The sequence below is a fragment of the Phalacrocorax carbo genome, chromosome 1 (genome assembly GCF_963921805.1).
Source record: "Phalacrocorax carbo chromosome 1, bPhaCar2.1, whole genome shotgun sequence".
In the NCBI taxonomy this organism is placed as follows: domain Eukaryota; kingdom Metazoa; phylum Chordata; class Aves; order Suliformes; family Phalacrocoracidae; genus Phalacrocorax; species Phalacrocorax carbo.
The window spans coordinates 50,156,007-50,176,903 of NC_087513.1; the positions used below are offsets into that span (position 1 = coordinate 50,156,007).

At 37.9% G+C, this 20,897-nt stretch overlaps 1 protein-coding gene across 2 annotated transcripts in view; it reads right to left on the reverse strand.

Moving 5' to 3' along the window:
* EEA1 (early endosome antigen 1) overlaps window positions 1–20,897 on the reverse strand; it is a 77,230-nt gene that overhangs the window by 27,201 nt on the left and 29,132 nt on the right. For both annotated transcript variants that reach the window (XM_064450797.1, XM_064450791.1), the window contains 8 exons: window positions 19,563–19,718; window positions 14,527–14,643; window positions 9,309–9,647; window positions 4,849–4,998; window positions 3,730–3,849; window positions 3,298–3,501; window positions 2,512–2,712; window positions 982–1,095 (listed from right to left, as the gene is read on the reverse strand). In XM_064450797.1, coding sequence (XP_064306867.1) covers window positions 982–1,095; window positions 2,512–2,712; window positions 3,298–3,501; window positions 3,730–3,849; window positions 4,849–4,998; window positions 9,309–9,647; window positions 14,527–14,643; window positions 19,563–19,718 — 1,401 coding nt within the window. The remainder of the gene's footprint in view (window positions 1–981; window positions 1,096–2,511; window positions 2,713–3,297; window positions 3,502–3,729; window positions 3,850–4,848; window positions 4,999–9,308; window positions 9,648–14,526; window positions 14,644–19,562; window positions 19,719–20,897) is intronic.

Here is a 20,897-nt window from a genome sequence, read left to right on the forward strand (position 1 = left end):
TCTCAAACTTTACAGGCTGTGGGCTAAATCTTAACAAAGGTGTTTTAAGTTATAAATGGAAGAGGAATTGTAGGTAATAAATGCACTAGATCCAGCAGTTAGTACAACAGTAACTAGAAAGTAACACTACAAAACCTTAGAGGATATTTTCGCTGTCTTTATGAAATAAAGCACCACTGAAGAAGAAAGCCAATACCATGGAAACAGCTAGTTGTCCACATATCACATATGATTTCAAACCATTTGGTTCAACACAAAACAATGTAATTTCTGCAAGAGACATGAACACATTCACCTAGTAACCATTATGACGACAGCTACATAAAGCTCATTGCTCTACAACCAAGCTGATTTATTTAAAAACTGATTATTTAATAGTTGCAAAAAGAGGTCTTCTGTTTATAGCAATTAATTATATTCCCACCCTAAAAAATGGTGCTATGTTAGCATCTACTGGATGTTTCCATGAAGACCACAGCAGCACTGATTCTAACAATGCAAATATTTGGTTCAGCAGCCAGTGGAATGCTTCACTAGGATTAACACATATTAAAATGTGCGATTTTAACAACAGTCTTCTGGGGTTTTGTGTTTTATTTCTGAATACAGGCACCTGATTCCGAATTTATATGAATCTGCAGTAAGAGTTAAGATTTTTCACTTGTACCCAGTGCATTCTACAATCTTTTCTTTATAACATACAGGTGAGAATTGAATTATATCCTAATAGGACAGCTTAGACTCTAACCCTAATCCTACAGTAAGGAGTGGATTCCCAAGTAAATTCTTTACACTGCAAAATATATCTGGTCCAGAATAGAGCAAAAAGAATTCAGTACTTATCACATGGTTAAAATCTCCTAAATTATTATTTCTAAATGCAATTTACATTTACTTTTGTAAAGCTATTTGTAAAAGACTGTTCTTAAGTTTTTAAGTAGTTTTTTAGTTAACATAGAAACTTTATGTGTTGCTTATAACCTGTTGCTTATCTTGCAGTGCGTGCTGGGCGGTGTCCAGATGATTCTGAAGATCTGCTCTTTGAGCAGCTTTTGATGCTTCTGCTGAAAGTAGCAATTCAGTCTTTGCTTTTACCTGAAAGACAAGTTGTATTTCACTAAAGCATCTATTTTATTGGAGCTCATTTCAATTTTTTTATTCTCATAAGTTTAATAGTAAAAATCAGTAGTTTTCCTGTGCTAGTGTAAAAGAAAAAAAAAAAAAAAAGAAAGATTTTCAAGGTTTAGAAAAATATCAGGATTTTAAGCCACAACTAGTTCTTTCTTTGAGCTAAAAAAACCAGACAAACAGAAGAAAGCCCACCAGTCCCACTCATCTTCTATCCTAGGAAAATATTTTTACTTACTAACAAGGAACAATGGGATACACTTACTGCATTCACACCCATGCATACCTTGATAACCTCAGACTACAGGCACATTTAAGGGCCTCCAAAAATTTTTACAAGTAAAAACAACAAGAAACAAAATAACACGCTTCCACATGCATACTATGTTTCTCTGCTCCTATCTGCCTGTTAGGGAGCAACCTCCCTTCCTTCCAAAATACCCAGCAAACAACATTTAGAAGGTGGGTATGAATGGTGTTGGTGCAAAGAGGCAATATTCAGGGTCACCCGCTATTGTGGCTGTTTTTCTCCCTAATAGACATGCTGCTTCTCTGAAGACTGTAAGGAAGGTCACATCGCCTTAAAAAGTGGTTGCAATAGTCCATAGATTATTCCGTTCTAGCTCTGACGTGGTGAAAAACAGCTCAGATAGTTTAGCAAAGCCCACTAAAAACATCTAGAACTGTTTGGAAACTGAGTAACACTTATACAAGAGACACCACAGTGTATTAATCCAACAACAACAGTACTAGCTGCTCCAAGCGTACCAATGCAAGAACTTCTGATCAAGTGTTATTTATTCTTGGGGATAGCTGAACATCATTAGCAGCTTTTAGCTTAAGCAGCACTTAATAGGAGAGTCCACATTGAGTCCATACTGGGGAATTACCTTGTTCAGCAAATTAAATTGACAACAAGGTGGCCCACAGCTTTTTTGTTTTAATTTTGACAAAAGTCACCAGCACAGGAAATGTCTAGGCAACAATAAGATCTTAGTGACTTGACAGACTTTCACTCTGGTGCAAAGAATCCAGGAGTCATAAAAGCAAGGTTTTGGATGACTAGTCGTTACAATACGAGAGATGCTTCAGGACAGATTTTCCCAACTCGGTTATGAACTTTGGGGGTTTTTTAATTAAAAAAGAAAAAAAGCACAAACAAACAATATAGTCAAAAACAACAACAAAAAAAACAGACGCTTGCCCTCTATTACTATTCTGAATCCACTTTCATTTTCCTCAATTTTATCTGCCTTAATCTACTTTATTTGCCTGTCAGTAGAAACATGCAATTTTTCCCAAATTGCTTTGTACATCCTCTGGAGAGAATACAGAAATCACAAGCAGGATTAATCATCACCAGACAGTACAGAGTACCATTACCTGTACATCAAGTTGTGAAACTTTCTCTTTACTTTCATTTAGCTGGCTGGTTAGTTCAGTGATGTTTGCTTCCAGGGAGAGCACACGGTCTTGAGCAGCTCTTAGATGTACCTTTTGCTCCTGCACTTGCTCATGCAAATTCTCTTGGGCTTGTTTATGACTTTCTGACTGATTCTTCAGCTTCTCTGTCAGCTGAGTTACCTGCAGTGAAAAAAAAGGAGGTAATTAGAAGAGAAGGCTTGAACAGCATGTCCAAGTAAGTAATAAATCTTTTGAATTTTAGCATGTCTGGTCATGGCTTTGAAGACTCAACACTATCACATTTCTTCTTCTGAACTATTACAGTAAAGCTGTATTGTACACAATACAAGAGTTTAAACAGGTTACCAGTCAAAAATGAAAACAAAAGGCCTTTGTCAATTTGGCTTTACTGTAGCAAATACTAAGGAGCCAACACATGCAGGCTAAACCAAATTCTGGTGTTGAAAACAGGAATTACACCTCTTTTTAAAATAAGAGAAACAAATATATATATGTATCCAAAAATTATTTATAAGCACATACTTCTATCATATGTACATAGGAAACATCTAGGAATTCCTTCCCCTCTGATCAAAACAAGGAAGTCACCAAAACACAAGTCCTGTGAAATTTACAGTAGGATCTTTAAAGTAAGTATCAAAGAAACAGCCAAGTACAGAAAAGATTAATGTCCTCTTTGGTAAGATAGGAAAAAATGAAACAATTCAATAATGAGAGAAAAGAAACAAGTCTGGGGGTTCTTACCTGTATTTGCAATGCATGGTTTTTCTCTTGTAGCTGGTTAAGAACTGCAGTTTCTCCTTCGCCAGCTTGAATTTTTGCATATAAGTCCTCTCTTTCCTTTTCTAGCAGAGAGATGTTTTCTTTGCTTTTTTGAAGCAAAGCCTCAAGATTTTGAATTTTTTGGTCCTTATCTCCAATTTGTCGTAGTACTTGCTCCAAATCATTCTAGAAAATCACACAACAGCTTCCTTAATCATAGGGACCTTAGAAGTTATTCCTAATGCATAAAATGTTGGATAAATTTAATAAACACCCTCTGTATATTCTGTTCTAGACTTACAACTTAATTTATTGAAACTAGCCTAAGTCCTGCAAGTCATTTTTACAGGGAAAACATTGAAACTAATGAAATACTGAAATACACTTTCACATGAGGATACATAACTATGTTACCTGGGCTTCTCGTAGTTTTGCTGTAGTATTCTGCTGAAGTGTCTGCTGTTCCTGGTGCTGCTGTTTTGCCTTATCTAATTGATGTTGCAATTCTGTGGAATTTGCTGCTTTTTCCTTTAGCTGAAAACAAACCAACCAACCAGACTAGTGAGTGTACAAGCACCATTTAGTATGCCAATAGTGCTCAATGTTCATTCTAATGCTAAAATATTTTACTCTAAACACAAATATTTTAAAACTGGTATAAAAATAAAAGTGTGTGATGCTAGTTAAAGAATCAAAATCTAACCAAAGCATTCATTAATATTAATAGGTGAGATTCTATATCACAAGTGAGAACTATAAAAGAACTCAGACATATATGTATTTTAGCTCTCAAAAATCTAAAACATAAGAGACTTTTTAGTATGTTTTCTGCAACAGTTGTTAAGATGTAACATGACTGAAAATATAGACACCCGTAAAACAACATTATTATTACTATTATTAGTTTTAGTAGCAACTTCACTTTAGCAATCTCTCAATTTCTATACAGGTCAAGGCTTTGCAAATTAGCTCCAGAAAAGCTTTAAAGCTTTGACAACATACCACTCAGATATTTGGCCAATCCCCATACAGGCAGCAGAAAATCAGCAACATATACAAGATGCTCATTAAAAAAAAATAAAAATTAATAAAACAAGTGATTTCTGCCCATCCACCCCATGCAGGTTGTTAACTATTAATGACCTGCTGAGCCATATTCAATTTTTCTTCATGTAGGGCTTAATCTCACAAAAAAATCTACATGTAAAAGTTTACCCATATGAGCTTAGGTGCACCAAACTCTTTTTTTCCACAAGATCCTTAGACAAAGCTCCTAAGTCCAAAAACCACATCTTTCGTTCATCTGTAAAGCACCAGATGAACATCCATGCATCTGATAAGCATTTAGCCTTACAAAACCTGTAATGCAAGTGGCATTTTGGCAGATTTTGACAATTTTACTGTATGACTTTATCAGTGTTAGTCAAATAAAATTCCCGTAAGGACAAACTTCATAAACTGCAACATCACAACAAGCATATACAGGCTACTACCAGAACCAGAGCAAACTAGAGTCCCCATAAAGGCCCCTACCTGCTCTTCAGCACGAGAAAGTTTTAATTGCAGATCAGCCACCTGCTGCTCTTTGTCCATCAGTTTCTCACCAGACAGCTGCCTCTGTTCCTTGAGCCGCCCATGCGCTTCCCCTAGCTGGCGCTCTGTTTCTAGAAGTTTACTGTGCAACTGCAAAAAAAATGAAGAAGTCATCCATTTTTTCAGCCATTCTTTAGCCAACAGCACTGTATTTTAGATTCACTTTGGGCAGTGTTTACCAAAAGTTTTCATAACCCAGAGTGAAACAACTACATGAGCTCCTGAAGTCACGTATACACATCACACACTTCAGAAACACAAATCATGTTAAAGAACAGCAGCAACTGCACAAGCACGAACAAATATTCAAAGAAGTAGGTTGGAGGAACCCAGAAACATCCTCATTTATCTACAGAAGCCCTTCAGTATGAGTTACAGTGATTTAACACAAACACAAAGAGGGCAATCCTTCAAAGGCATAAGGATGATCATGTAAAATAGCGATGCTCAGAGCAATCTCATCTTACACAGCCCACACCTCACTCCTGTAGATCCAGCAGCAGAAGCACCAAGCCTTTACCTGCTCAGCTGGCTCCTACAATATACTGTTCTGCATTGCTAGACTAGTAAGAGTGTGACTTTTACCTTGATACAGCCACATCAATGGCATTCATTCTCTGCACAGAAGAGATACATGAACCTTCAGTGTAGAGTAGTGGCTTGTACCTCAGCACCTCCCAGCAGCAGAGCGTAAGCAAGAGGATGTGCTCTTACAGCTGGACACAAGCCTGTCTTGTAATTTTTTCAGTTATCAAAAGCAGTGCTGCACCATCTTCAAAGTGCAAGGATGGCCTTTTACAAGTCACTGTTATAAAAAGCTCTCTTATTAAATGATCTTTTCTTCTATTTGAAACTGTCACTATAGGCCCTGGGTTACCTCCTGCCTACTTAGAAGTAGGCATGAACACATTCACGCATACACAAATGAACCTTCAACTCAATGCAAAAACCGAATGGATCAGGTCTTGCAGCACAGCAAGAACTTTCTACAGGTATCAGGATGAAAGAAGCTTGATTCCCTATAAATTTATGTCCAGGACCCTTGAACCATTCACCTTTTAACTCCAGGTCCTCCCTTCAGTATCACTAAACCTTTCTCACACTTTCCTCAAAACCTTACGAGTATCTAGGCAAAAGGCAGCACAATCTTGTTGCTCACTGCAAGCTACCACTTGTTGGCCAGCTGGCTGCCTAGCAGGACAGAAAAAAAAAACAGTGGTTTTGATCACATTACATCTTGGCCCCAGGCACTGAGGGGGTGAGGCATGAACATAAGTCTCTCTCCTTTACCTAGCTGCCTGTTTCCACAAAGATAACACTGAAGAACCTAATGTTGAAGAACTTTGGGCCACCTGTCAAAATTTGGCTGATGTTATCAAACAATGCAAAAGTTACAGGGGATGGAGACAGGAAAACAAATGCATCTGTGCCTTTTTTTTCTTTTTTTAACCAAGCTAAATTATTTGTTTGTATGTCCACAACCACAAAAACTGTGAATGAAAAGCTCTTTGGCGTGTGGCCGAGATGCTGACTGCTAACTGTGACTGCACAGTTAAGGTAGAGGTAGGACAGGAGGAAGGACAGTGTGAGGAAGGAGACCATAATCTCTCCTCCATTAATCAAGAACATCTTTCTTTTTCTGCAGGAATCACTAAATTATTAATACTTCCTCCTCACTAAAAATATGAACAAGATCTGGAGGAAAAAAATTTAATGAAGAACAAGATAACTATTACAAATATTCATGGCTATGTTAATACTGGGACAGAATATTTGGAAAGGGGGAAATCAAACAATATTTTTTAAAAGTCACTTTTATTACAGGCACAGTTAAGTATTTCTGAAGGACTTTAAGACTAATTTTAAGTAAGAAGAACCATAAAATCCACGATTAACCTATGTTACAGAATACAAAAATAATTTTAAAATATTTATACTTTGAAAGATACAATCGAGTAGATTCAAACTTTCTCAGCAACAACAGCGTTTATTAGCAATTAACATCTCTTCAGGACTGAAGGAGTCCCTATTTTCTTGTGTTACCCTCTTCCTATTGCTGTGCTGGAACTAACATGATCGTTGAAGTTTCCTTCCATTGTGAAGATCACTTCCTTCACATCACCCAAATTCTAAAATAGACAAACTTACCTAGACTTGCATCTGTTCAAATGAATTTTGAGAAGATGGCAAGGATTCTTTGAAAATGTGGTTTGACTAAACAACTATACATATACCTTCATAAGCAGCATTCACTGTGTCAACATAAGCTATTGGACTACATGCATAAAAAGATAATTCCATTAAAGGATTAAATTAACAAACACGAGAAATCTAGTCTTTTCATGACAATAATAACTGAAGTCTTGTTTGGAAGGAGAGAGAGGAAAAGAAGTTTTTACTTGGCTTTCATTTTATTTTATACCATGTATAAAGGTCTTTTTTTCCTCCACTATCCTTTTACAATACAATTCTAAAACACATCCTGATACCCAGTTGCTTATTCAGGTTTTCTTACTTCGACAGTGTTCCTTCCCAATGGTATCACCAGAGAATGTGTGATGCCTCCATTTCCTTTCATAGGAATTCATTCAGCAATGCATTATTCACCTTCCTCCTCCTTCATTTTCCCAGCCCCAAAATCCTTCCTGAATATGCCCTCTCAGGCTGAAGCCAGATTTCAGCCAACCTCTTGGCTGTGCTTCTGAAGCACACATTGCCTAGGCAAACTGAGGCAGTTTTACCAAGTGAGGATTCCTAAGCAGATAACTAAAAAGATAATTACCTCCCCTCCCCCCGACAGAAGACTGATGGAGAGAGAAAGTCATTCTGGGGTTGTAATACATACATAAATGAAGTTTTGCCAAGCCACAGTTCTTCCAAGATAAACTATACACGCACAGCTTGCAACTTAATCTATTTCAGACTTGACAAAGGGTTGAAAATTGAGAAACAGTCACTTTAAAATTATAAAGTTTAGAGATGAAAATTAAGTATGTCATACTAAGAAAAAAACAGATTATTTTTTCTGTCTTAGGACTGGACATGATTCCTGATGCATAAATATTTCACCAGTTTAACACACTACTCCCCAAGACCCTAGATAAAACAGAGTTCAACCAGCCTCAAGTGTCAGTATGCTCAATGTTATCCAGAAGTCCTGCTTCCATGATTCATTGGACTTAGCAGAACAATAAGTAAATGGTGGGGGAACATATGCTCTGGGTATTCTCATAGCTATCAGCAACATAAAGAGAAGGTGTGTGTGGAGAGACACAAAGAAAGCAATATTAACACTTCGTATTATCCCTGCTTTTCACACTAAGTACTCCCTACTGTATTCACCATTCAATTTTAAAGCAAATCAAGCATTGTTCAGTTCTAATGTAAAATGAAGACTCACTTTTCTCAAACTTCCTATAGAGTAGTAAAGTTACCACTAGAAGTGAAACTACTTCTGATACTCTACCTGAATTTGCTTTTCTCATAACCTGAATTCATTATAGCTTAGCTTCAACTACTTTACTGAACCAGAATAAATAACCTTGCTGACTTCTTAGGATTTATCTATTACCATAATTGTCATGGAAACTCAATATCTGGGTTGCCCTATCATTTGACAATACTTCCCCTATTTCAGGGAACACATCAACAAAAAAGGGGAGGGGAAAAATCATGGGATGAAAGAAGAGTTCATTTAACACTGTAAGAGAAAAAGGGTGGACAAAAACCCTGTCTCAGATCAGCTAAAGCCTTTTTTACTCACATACAAAAAAAAAGTCAAATAAGAACATGAGAAATAAGCTACAAAGTTAATGCTCATTCAACCTTAATCTTCAAAACTGAAGTTATAAAGATACTTTTAAGAAGAGTTCCAGATAGAACTGAATTAAGAAGACGTTTCCCTCTCAGAAAAGGGGGAATTATACTACAGACAGACAGATATTACATTAGTCTTCCCAGAAATAAAAACGTGGAAAGGTGGGTATAACTCTAGGTCCTGCTGAATTTGATTGTGACACAGGGGCTAAAACTAACCTCATTTGCCCCTGACAAGAGTTTGGGCCTACTAAAAAGATTCAGGCGTAGAGACAAATACCAAAGAATTTCTGCACTCTTATCACAGCCTCTTCTTTTTGCCTACTCTTTTCTTCACTTCTCTAAGGGGTAGAGGTGATTGTATCTCATTTTCTGCAGTGTTAGGAAGAATGCTTTGTATTTATTCAAATACCAGCTAGCTTTATATTTATTCAAATACAAGTAATGGTTAGTTACTCCCCTTCAATAAGGAAATGCAAATGCATGTGCATAAAAAAATAAGTATGCAGAGTTTAAAAAACCCTAATGGGATAGTTTAGGGAACCATCCCAATATGATGCTATAGGAGGCTAAAGGAACCTTACCTGACTGAGCTCACTTTGGAGTTGCAGGCCATGCTGCTCTTTTTCCTCCCTCTGCTGCTGGAGCTGTTTACATTCTGCCTTGAGATGCTGGTACTTCATCTCTACTTCAGTCAACTCTTCTTTAAGTTTCTGGCTTGCTTCCCCCTTCTCACCTAGCTCTGTCTGTAATCTCTGTATCGAGGCTTCAGATGCAGACAGCTTTGCCTGAAGCTGTTGGCAGTCTAGGTCTTTCTGATGAAAGCTTGCCTGCATGTTCTTCTTACTCACAGATACTTCATTGTGTTTTTCTTCTAGCTGGCTGTAGTCCTGTTCTTTCTTCAGCAGCTTCTCAGTCAGACTCTATGAAGAGAGTCACACAGCAATTCAATTGCAATTCTGCTTACAGCTGTTCAATGCATTATTCAAATTTCTTAAGTGTTGATGCTGCACGGGGAAGAACTTGCTCAAAAACATTATTAGAAGAAATACTGACCCCTATTTCGTATTACACAAGTTAATTCTGGACCCCATACAGCACACAGTTTCAACTGGAAATACTGTTTTTCATATTAACATAAATACACTTCTTTTTACTGAGAACACCATACAAACTCTGTTTCTGCATCCTGAAGACCAATTTGCTTTCCCTGAACATTCAAATTGTAGGTTATTACAATTGCGTTTGCTTGGGGAAAAGCTGAAATAGCAATCTGAGTTATCAGTATACAGAAAAAGTTTTCAAGTATCACTGTTCTTCGCACAATTCCCTAAGCAACATTTGTGATTTAATTCCTGTCTAATCCTGTGCAGTCATCATACTGGTCATTTTTAGAAGTATCCTAATTTTGCCCTGTCACTATATTTACAGCATGATCTGCTATCCAAAATATGGAAGAGAACCTGGGAAAACTAATAAAATTTGTGATGTTGATAAATCACAGAATGAAACACTCATAATTCAACCTTCATTTTAGAAGATTATGTTTTTACATTTTAATTCATACCATCTAATTTCCTTGCAGACAAATCAGCTCAAAGAGGATGGTTGCTTTGAGTTTGAAAACACTAGAAACTGAGAATCCCTAAAGGCAAGACATGAACATTGCTGAGTGTCAGATTTTTCTTACCACATTCACAACAGTAAATATTGCAGGGTTTAAGGTCATACTGTCAAATTTATATGCTGAGAAAAATACTGAAAAAAATATTTACAGATCATTTTCAGCTATTACCTAATGCTTTTTATCAAATTTCATGAACTAATCAAAACTATATACAGACAGAAATTAAATATCTTAATGGACAAGATATAATTCCAGAAAGTTTAGGGTTTCCCCCAAGCTTAGCTGAGGCACTAACTATAATTTCAAGCAGGACAAAGAAGCCAGGAGAACCATTTTGATTTTCCAGCGGCACTTTTTGAAGCACAGAAATACAGTCACAGGGAGACCCTGGTCATTGTCCAACCCAGGTAATTCATTCCATCTTCTTGAAATGTACCAGCAAGTTCCATTTATCACAGCATCTTAGTGACACCTAACTCAGTGGAGCGTTACTATACACGTCTTCTAAATGCCTGTGTTCTTCCTGCAGTTTCAGTGACTACTGTATTCTCTAGTGACCCTTTCAATTAAAATACAGAAAAATAAAGAACACTTCTAGCATATCATCCTGAAAAAATGTCAACGCTGAGGTCAGCCTTATGTATCAAAACTTTAGACAGTTCTGCAACTTTGGAATAAGACTGTTCCAAAGATAAGATAGTTAGTGCTGCAATTCTAGCTATGCTGGGCACCTTAAAAGCCCATTTCTGCACAGTATCCAGGGATTAAACCTGTTTTGCCAAAAGAACCAGCTGTGAAATTATTCAAATAAGTTGAACAGTTTTGTTCTTTACAGATTTTGACAAATTCTGACTATATTGGTGATTATAAACCATATGCAGACACTTGTATTCTACAGTTGTGATAAAATAAACAGAAGAATCTATAAAAAAAAAAAGGGAGGTTAGATAACAAGCAATCTTGCAAGCGACAAATCTAGCAGTCCAGCAACCCATGTGAGAACAAATACAATTAATGCCCTACACGTCCATTTAAAAAATATATACTTCCTAAAGCATACAACTTAGCCTAAAATTCTGGCTCAAGACTAAAGTTTGGCTATTGAATTCTAGCCTGAAGTAGTATATTTTGAAATGTTTCTCGAAAAATAAAACAACTTGTTGCTGTAACAGGTATGCAGAAGTTTCTATATATATATGCAAATATAAAATGCAGGAATAGAGCACATAAAGAACATACTGAGGCCAGGTGCCATCTTTACCACCCTGAAGTCAGCCGCAAGGATCCCACTACTTTTAGAATATATTTCATCCTCAGAACATAAAATAAAGTTGCAATTCCCTTTTCATTAAAGAGAAATGGCCAGGCAGGATCATTTGTACTGAATAATGTTCCTGAAATACCAACACTCCACAGGACCTTTTTCATCACAGCTGGGCAGGTTAGAGCTAAGGTATTAATCTTACTACTACTTCATAACTAGATCCACATGCAGAACTGCTATGAGCTACTTTATGAAGAGTCAGTGCAGGGCACTAACAAATTTTCAAGTAAAGCAGGGGGGTTGGGGGCAGGAAAAAAAGAAAGAGTTACTGTTGTCTTGAAGCAGACTGAGACTCTGGGAAGCTTTCAGGAATGTTATGTAAAATAAAAAAGAAGCAGAGCCTCTTCACCATCACCTTACAAGCTATCCAAAGGACAGCCAAGAGCACCAGCTACACACAGTTGGAGATGCTCCTCTGCATCCTGCACTACTCTTCTTTTTTTCCCCATGGTCTGATGATCGATACAGCAATGAATACCACTGTTTAAAGCCACTGCCCCCAGCAGCTGAACACCCCCTGCAGTCGCAAATGGGCAGACAGAGCCACAAACTGCTGCTCTCAGGAGAGAAGAGCTGGGTTTGCCCAGCAACCTGCTACCTCCCTGCATGACTGAAGCCCATGAGCAGACTCAAGGCCACAGAGCAGCCAAGCGATGGTCACTCAGGTTACATCAGTGGACCCAGCAGTGTTTCCTACCTGGATGCATGCCCCAGCTACATCCCAGATAAATAAAGGGATATGTGGGCACACCTCTCTTCCACGAGCCTTGATTTCCACAGAAGAGAAAAAGAGAATGACAGTATGTGCCAGCACTCAACGAAGGGCCCTGAGCCTTCAAAGCTCCAAAGATACACGGGGGAACACACCACATTGATCCCTTCTTTTTGTAAGTGCTCCATGCAAAAAAAACATGTAATACATATTAGTAGTGACAGTAGCCAGACATTAAAGAACAAACTCTGTGGTCATTGACCAAACTTCAGAATGGTTATGTCAGCAGAAGTTTAGAAACTACGCATTCCTCCCTGTAGTTAATGCATCATAATTTTCCTTATAAAAAGAAAAAAAACCACACAACCAAGAAAACACCAAACAGAAAACCCCATATGCAATGGGTTTGGAATGACAAGTCTTATACTTCAGGGAAAACGCTGGTTTTTCACACATTAGGTCTCTTCTGGGCTACAGGCAATTACTGGCCTCTGCAAGGCAAGCCAAGCCCTACAATTACAGTGCTTTATAAATGAAGGAAAGGCAGTTCCTGCTGATCTCAGAGAACTGATCTTATCTACTTGTCATCTGCTCTTCCTAGTATAGCTCATGAAAATATAAGAAACAGCTTGCTTGCTCGACGTTGTACATGAGCTTGAAAAACTCTGCGTCAATGCACAGAAATATCTTCCCACATTGCAAAGGCATTATAAATGGATGTACATAGCAAAATGCAATATATTCTATCCTGCATTAATGGCTCCTCCCCACTCCCTGACAGCTTCAAGGAGTGCAAACTGTTCGAAGGGGGGGCAATTTCTGTTATTTGAGAAGCTAGTCTTACCTTTTCCAATTCTAGGTCCAAGTCCTCCAGGGCCAAGATTCCTTGGCTAGCATACCATTCTTATGGATACCGCCTCTCAAAAAGCTGCATAAAGAGGTGGCTGTAAACTGCATTAAGTCACTGTCATTAAAAGACAAAAAGTAGCTCAGTGCCACTTCTCTTCTTCCTATTCCTCAAGTGGTGTTTGGCATTAACCTGACATAGCAGAGGACTCTCTCTTAAAGTATGGTTATCTTATGCATCAATCTGTTTCATTCCACGTTGTTAATGGAACAGCAATATATTCAGGCAAGGGCTCTGTAGTGTATAGCAATAATTTTGCCAAAATCTTGATTCAGTGTTGCTGGTCTGTGGAAAAGTACAGCATGACAATTCTCACCATCTCAGTTCTGCACCTGATTTCATGAGCCAAACCAAGTGTCATCCTACTAAAGGCAAGTTTATTTTACCAAATTTTAATTGCAACTTCTTATATTCTTTGCAAATATTACTTTAATATCAGATTACATTAAATACACAGTTTGGTCTCTGTCTTTTCCTATTTTCCAAGATTGACAAGGTTGCTGGTAAATACACATATGTAATGTGTACAGTTCATCATATTATATATATTCTATATATATAAATATATTACCTATATATTATATAGTATATGCTATATATATATTATCTATTATATTATATATACACAACAAAAAGCAGCATGCATCTTTGCCTCTTTCCCCCCCTTACCTCTGTTTCTTACTCCACAACACAAGCAAATACAAAACACAGCAAGCTCAAAGGGCTTTGATAAAAGCTCACAAGGAATACCTATAAGCTGAGCAGCTTCTGGAGTTTATTTCCATTTTCTATCATTCATGACTCTGATAAAAGGCCAGAAAGTATGACAGGAGTGTCACCTAAAAGCTAAGAAACTGGAAGACCAATGAAGAGATGTCTTCTGAATTACAATTTTTAGGCAAACACTGAAATATTTCAAAGGGTGCTGCTTTTTTATTTTAATGTGTGAGATGGCAATACTGCTTAATGACAAGCATAAACTGCAGCAATTAGACATCTGCAATCATAACAACACTGAGGATTTCAGTTGTAGCATACTGATGATGGTTAAAATATCATGTTTGCTTGTACATTATGATATCCTCGTGTGAAGCAAAAATGGCAAAAGAATTCTCAACTTCTGCAACACCAAGAAGTGTTTTGTTAGAGTCTTCAGCACTTCCCAAGGCAATGTGCGATGTGTTTCCATTCTAATGTGAACTGACAAGCATAGGAAATAACAGCATTCTCACCTGGTTTTTCTGTTCTAACTCTTGGACTGAACTTTGAAGTTTTTGCAGCTCCTGAACATAGACAGCTACCTCCTGAGGTCCTTTGGCAAGTTCAGCTCTTAGCTGGTTTATGGTAGCCTGAACAGACAAACAGAAAAATCCAGAGTTAAAACTCAGCTTTGCATGCATAACCCAAACAAAAGCAAGACGTCTGGTAGGAAAATCAAAAGCATCTTGTATACAAATAAACAGCTTAAGAAAAAAAAATCACCTACAAACTCATCTCAGACCACATCAGCTACAGAAGTACCACTAAGTGTAATTTCCCAGCTGAGATTCATTCATGTCCTATATCAGAGGGCATAAGTTTGTCCCAGTCCAACAGAAAATGCCCACAAGGTTGAGCCCACAACCAATGAAAATCACAACAGGTTATCCATTAATCATTATCACAGTTCTAGCTCACGGTAAAACCCTCCTAATTAATTGTAGTTACACGGCCAAAAGCTTTGCCTCCATGGTAAGAGAAATGTACTGGAAAAGGTGCTACAAGTGAGTCTGGCATTTGATGCAAACCTTGTGTGAGACTTTGGGACACCTTAATCTTGCAGGTCAGCATAATCAAAGCAACAATACTACCCCATTGAACAGGATCGGTACGAAACAGAATATACCAATGACTGTACAGTATTTGAATACAGTAATGAAAGCAAACAAGAAAAGCACTTTAGATGGGTAACAATGGCTGCCCTAAAGTATGCTGTGTATGAATGCACTCACTTTGACTACACTATATAATAGTGCCCTTTTTAAAGAAGTCTTCTTTCCTATTGTTCTCATAACAACAGATTTCAGCACAAAGGTATAAATACTAAATTAAAAAATTAACTAAAGCAGTAGAACTGAAGTAGCAGACAATAAACGTATTATTTATACCCTTCTTACAGAAAAAGGAAGACCAAAGAGAACATATGAACACAGTATGTATCTACCAAGCATAATTAATGCTGACTTTCTGTAATGCTGTGTTTTACAAAGCTATTTCATTACAGAGCTGTTGTTAGCTAAAACACATCCTGGGATCTGTCCAGCAAACAAACATTGGAGGGTGTTCTCAGAAAACAGAGTACGGATATTTCACTACTGAGAGAATATAATGCAGAGAAGGCGCAGAAGCTTGCTAAGGACACCACTGCAGCCTTTCAAACTAGAATTCCAATTTATATGCATAAAGATACATTTCTCTCATTCACAATTCAATAAGCCTGAACCACATTTCATTCTTAACATGGAAATACACCATGGATGAATATTTAATTCCTGATATTGTCTGGCTGATGTGTCTGTATGATTAATGAACCAATAAGCAAGCAGGAATGCATCTGTTTAACAACCTCTTGAAATTAACTTGACAGAACAGAAATCTACTATAAGAATAAAAATGTTTTCAAAAAAATTTACCTCAAATTTAAGTGTCTCCATTAGAAAGCAGAAAAAATAAAATGGATGGATGAAAGATGGAAATAAGCAGTCACAAAAGCTGTTAGTAGACACACTTCCCCAAATTTATTTTCAAATATCCTGGTGTTTTTACTACCTTTGCTTAGTGGAAAAAAAAAAAACAGTGCTGGTTTTAATAAATGTACCCATAATTTAATCTACTAATCATGTTTAATTCTGTGGGCACTCAACTTAACAATCAAGTCTAGGCCCTGTATTTTATGGAGATTTATCAGATACTGAAACAAAACCCAATCTGCAGAGATTCTTAGAAATGCTTAGCTCCACAGCAGCGCAGCTGTTTTCATAATGTGTTTACTATGCAGGAGTCACTATAGTGAAAAAACTAAACATGGAAGGAGTAGCTCAGAACAAACATTCAACTGAGAGATCTAGACACCACAGTTTCAGGTGCAACTCTGAAATAAGGCATAACACACAATAAAAAAAGAAAAGAATGACTACATTTAGGTGACAACTGTAGAGCTATACAGAACACATTTTCCTTCTCCGGCAGCATTTGAAGATGCTCATTAAGGGTTTAAGATGATCTTTGTTATTCTCTTCACTCAGGCCACAAATCTAACTTATTTTAAAGAAGTCTCACTTTGGAAACCAATATTGATATATGTACCCTCAGTCAGCTCAGCAAAACAGCCAAGGATGGTGTAAGAACCACTTTACTCTTTTAGCTCTTTAGGTGATCGTAAAGAGCAAAGCTGAGATGAAACATTGCCAAACTTTTATGGCCAGAATGAAGGACTTCCAATCAAGGACTTCCATTTCTTGTTCTCTTATGGCAAATACAAAAAAGTTTTCGCTACTATGACTTGGAATAATTATTTTCAAAAAGTCTGTCACTTTACGTCAACAGAAAATCGTTTATTTTGAACATGTCTTGGGCTATTGTTGCCATATGTTGGAATTAAGCAGAGAAGACAGCAACACTTCTGAGAAGAACCAGACTGCCACTGCTTACCATGTTCTGCCAAGCAGCAACTCGGTATTATCTGGTTCCGCCTACACACTGATGATACTACACAGACATCTGATATTACTGTAATTGCTGCAACATATTTTATAATCCTTCCATACATCTAAGACTTCTTACATGAACACATAGTAACAGCTAAGGGCATCGTGCAGCCTCCTCCCCCATCTGTTGTTACTTCCAGGAGAACTGAAAAAACCTTCATCTTTTTTCCTGTTGAAGACTGCACTTGAAAGCTATATTTTAAAATGGCTAGTTATGTCACAACTTAAACATACCTAATTTGGGGGAACGGGAGCAATTCATGCTTCTGTGAGAATGTTTTAAGATGAAAGATTTTTGTTACGCCCATGTCACTGTGTCATTTTATCTTCACATGAAAACTAAACATCCAAAACCACAAAAGGCTACAGAGACAGTACTTTGAAATGAAATTTAAGTTCTGCAGCACAGTCGTGGGATCTCACAGTTAAAACCAAATTACAATTATGCAGCAACTTACATGGCCACATAACCACATTATATTCATAACTCCAACTGTGATACTCCTTTTCTCACATCTTATGAAGCTCTTGGCATACATAATTTTAACTTGAAAACAATGGTAGATTCATGTTTAGGACAATGCTGTACCCTTGCACAATTCCTGGACCTCAACATATCTGTTGCAGGGGGAGGTGGGAAGGAAAGCCCTAAGGAGTTTAGAATAATGCCAGGCAGCACTTCCTATTTCTTTGCACTGCAGAGCTTTAGAGAAGTTAAAACTGCAGTTCTGAAATCTAGGGCACATGAAACCCCAGAATAACAAGATGTCAGGAATGCTTCACATCCACAAATCTCAACAGGCCAGAGGATACTAGAAGTCCTACAGAAATTCTACATGTTCCTTCATGTAAGCTGGGGAATTCTGAAAGGACCCCACTTCACTATGGACCATAGCTCTGCATTGACAAGCTTTTCTGGCATTGCTGCATTGGTGGGGGACAACAGAAAAGGAAGAGGGTAAAATGAAAAGGTCTCAAACGCAGCTGAGTGTCTTCAGTGTAGATTGTTACACTGTCAAGTCATCCGTTAGTAAAACTATACCAACCAACCCACTAGCGAGATGCAACAACACCCAGCAAGAGAATTCTTCTGCAGGTATGGATTCACCGACTCCTCAGTAGAATAAATTACATGTTAAACAAAAGCCTTCTCGGTGATACTGTATTTTTATTAGGATTTCTTGCCATTATCTCTGTCAGAGATTTCCCTCACTGTCATGGTAAACAGCATCAAACAGGCTTTAGCCAGGAGGTATCTGAGACAGTTTGACGAGTAAGGTTCCCTCTTAAAGATCTAAATCAGAGATGTTATATCCCTTTTTTTCCATCTTGCATGGAACTGGATGGGCTCACTGGCAGGCAAGGAGAGGAACCAAACCCAAGAAAAATTATTTGCTGTGGGAGAGGTAGTTAGTTTTTCTTTCTTAAACACAGGGTTATCATCAATTCTGTATGTTTTCAAATCTCCCATCAGCAATTTAAAGCTGCTTTCACTGACTCAACCAAAGCAGAGGCAAGCTTTCACAAAGTACTTCTGAAGAAACCAGCATATTCTGCAACTCAAGTAGACAGTGAGGTCTCTTAAATAGAATTAATTCGAAAGGTTCAAATCCAGGAAAAAAAAGGAGAAAAATATTTTAAAAAAGCAACCAACATGAGAACAATGGATCTTAGTTTCTACTTCAGACTGCAACAACAAAGAGGAAAACTAAGGTGCTGTTGCCTGGAAACACATTGCAGGTGACATCCTGACATCTTGCCCTTAAGATGTGGTGAGTCCTGGCAGTCACTCACTTTCTACTCTAGTGGATAACAGGCAACACTTGGAGGCCATTATGCAGTGGACAGGGACGGGGTGGGAGGTACGTGTGCAGAACAGATTTGTACCTTACACATAAAATATTCCTACAACAAATAATAGATGTAAAAAGGCTTCCCATTTGACAGTAAAAACTAGAAGAAACAAAAATGAGAATCTGTTTACTATATCCACTGAGAGTTTTAGATCTTGTGGAAGTTCAAGAATCAAATGTCCAAACGAATATTCGAACTATTCTCTACTTTTTATTAATAATTTCTTTTTATAGATTTTAATACTCTATCACCCATTTTCAGACACATCAACTCAAATATTAACCAAAACCATCATTTTCAGCAACAACTGTTTTTATCTGCATGTGGGTCAATAAGGGAAACAAGTCTTTGAATCACACAGATATTGCTCTATTTCTCTCTCCCCACAGAAAGAGCACAGCTCTGCCAGGTGGCTTTTTCCCCTGCTACTGGGCTCTTGTAATAACTTTTTACACCAAGGAAAGCCTCTGCAACAAAAAGCATGGGGGCTTTTGGAGGGCAGATATTGACAGAAGTATGTGATTTACTGTAATGAAGAAACATGTCTACTACATAAGTTAGAAAATTCAGTTAAGAAAGAGGCTTTTTCATTATGATGGATTAATACTGTCCATTTTCATATGAAAATCATGGCAAAGCTAACACACATCTCTAGGTATGACTATTACCTCCGAGTTAGCCCGCTCTGCCTGCAAGTGCTTGCACTCATCTTTCAGCTTTTCAGATTCTCTCTCTCGTTCCAGTGTCATCCTGTCCATCAGCGTCTGAACTTGGACCAGCTCCTTTTTCAGGACGGCCACATCTTCCACACCAGGCCTTTGCAGCTGAAAATTAGAAGAGTAGCCATGAGCCACATGCTGTTCGCAGACGCTCCCAGTGTCAATGTCACCTCTAAAAATCTTTCAGATCATCGATTTATAGACAAGGTGACATATATAGTACTACGGCTGTGAAAAAAGAGAAGCGCGAAAAACAGAAAAGAAAAAAAAAAAGAAACAAACACAAAAAAGTACGTATCATTCCCAAAGGAAACAGGATTTAATGGCTGGTTGTCAGTTCTTGCCTACTAAACTTTGAACCTGTTGAATGATTTCAACCAAATCTGACAAACAGGATAAGGTCTCAAAGATTACATTTCTGTAATTTTCAAGTAGATAGATGGCTAGGTACAGGAGGAAGACCTTCCCTGGGAGAAAATGCTGAAATAACAGAGAATACATGCAAGAAATTTATCTGAAGTCACAGTTCCCTGAGAAGTAGGCTGTATTGACTCCAGTACTCTACAGAAGGCATTACTGTATATACTTCACTGCTGCAATACTTACAAGCCCCTCTCAGGACTCAGACACATAACAATCTAGTACTACTCAGACTTTTATAATGATACTGCCTCTGTCTTCAAGAACTATTTCAGAAAACCACAAGAGGTGGCAAAAAAAAGGCAGCTGAAAAACTTCTTGAAGGAACTGTCAGGCATGCCTCATACCAGACCCACAGGTAAAATCTGTTGGTAATAACATCTGAAGTAGCATAAAGTCCCTCAACGCAAAAAGCTAGGGAGGGGAAAGGGAGGGAAAAGGCAACACTGGCCACTGAAGAAAGAAAGGAAGAAAAAAGCAAGTGCTGGCATCTAGAAAAGGTGCAGGAAAAGGGTAAGAAGACACAAGGAGAAAGGAAGACAAGAAACAACTAAACAAATAGAGAGGAATGGATAGGTCCAGTGGCTAGGCAGGGCCAAGAGGGACCCATGAGCCCTTCAGGGCAGCCGACTACAGGGAAGAAGGGGGATAAACAAGTCCTACTTTCCTCCAGAGTCTAAGCAGTGGCTGAGCAGGAGAAACTAAGAAGTCCCTTTCACTACTGCTTTAGAAATGGCACAACCGCTGAGTCACTGGGATTGCTCCCTGGAGCCATGGCTGTATATAAAAGTCACCAGGAGCCAAAATCCTGGAATACACACACATTGGTATTATCAGCCAAGCACTGGAGGGTCAACATTAACA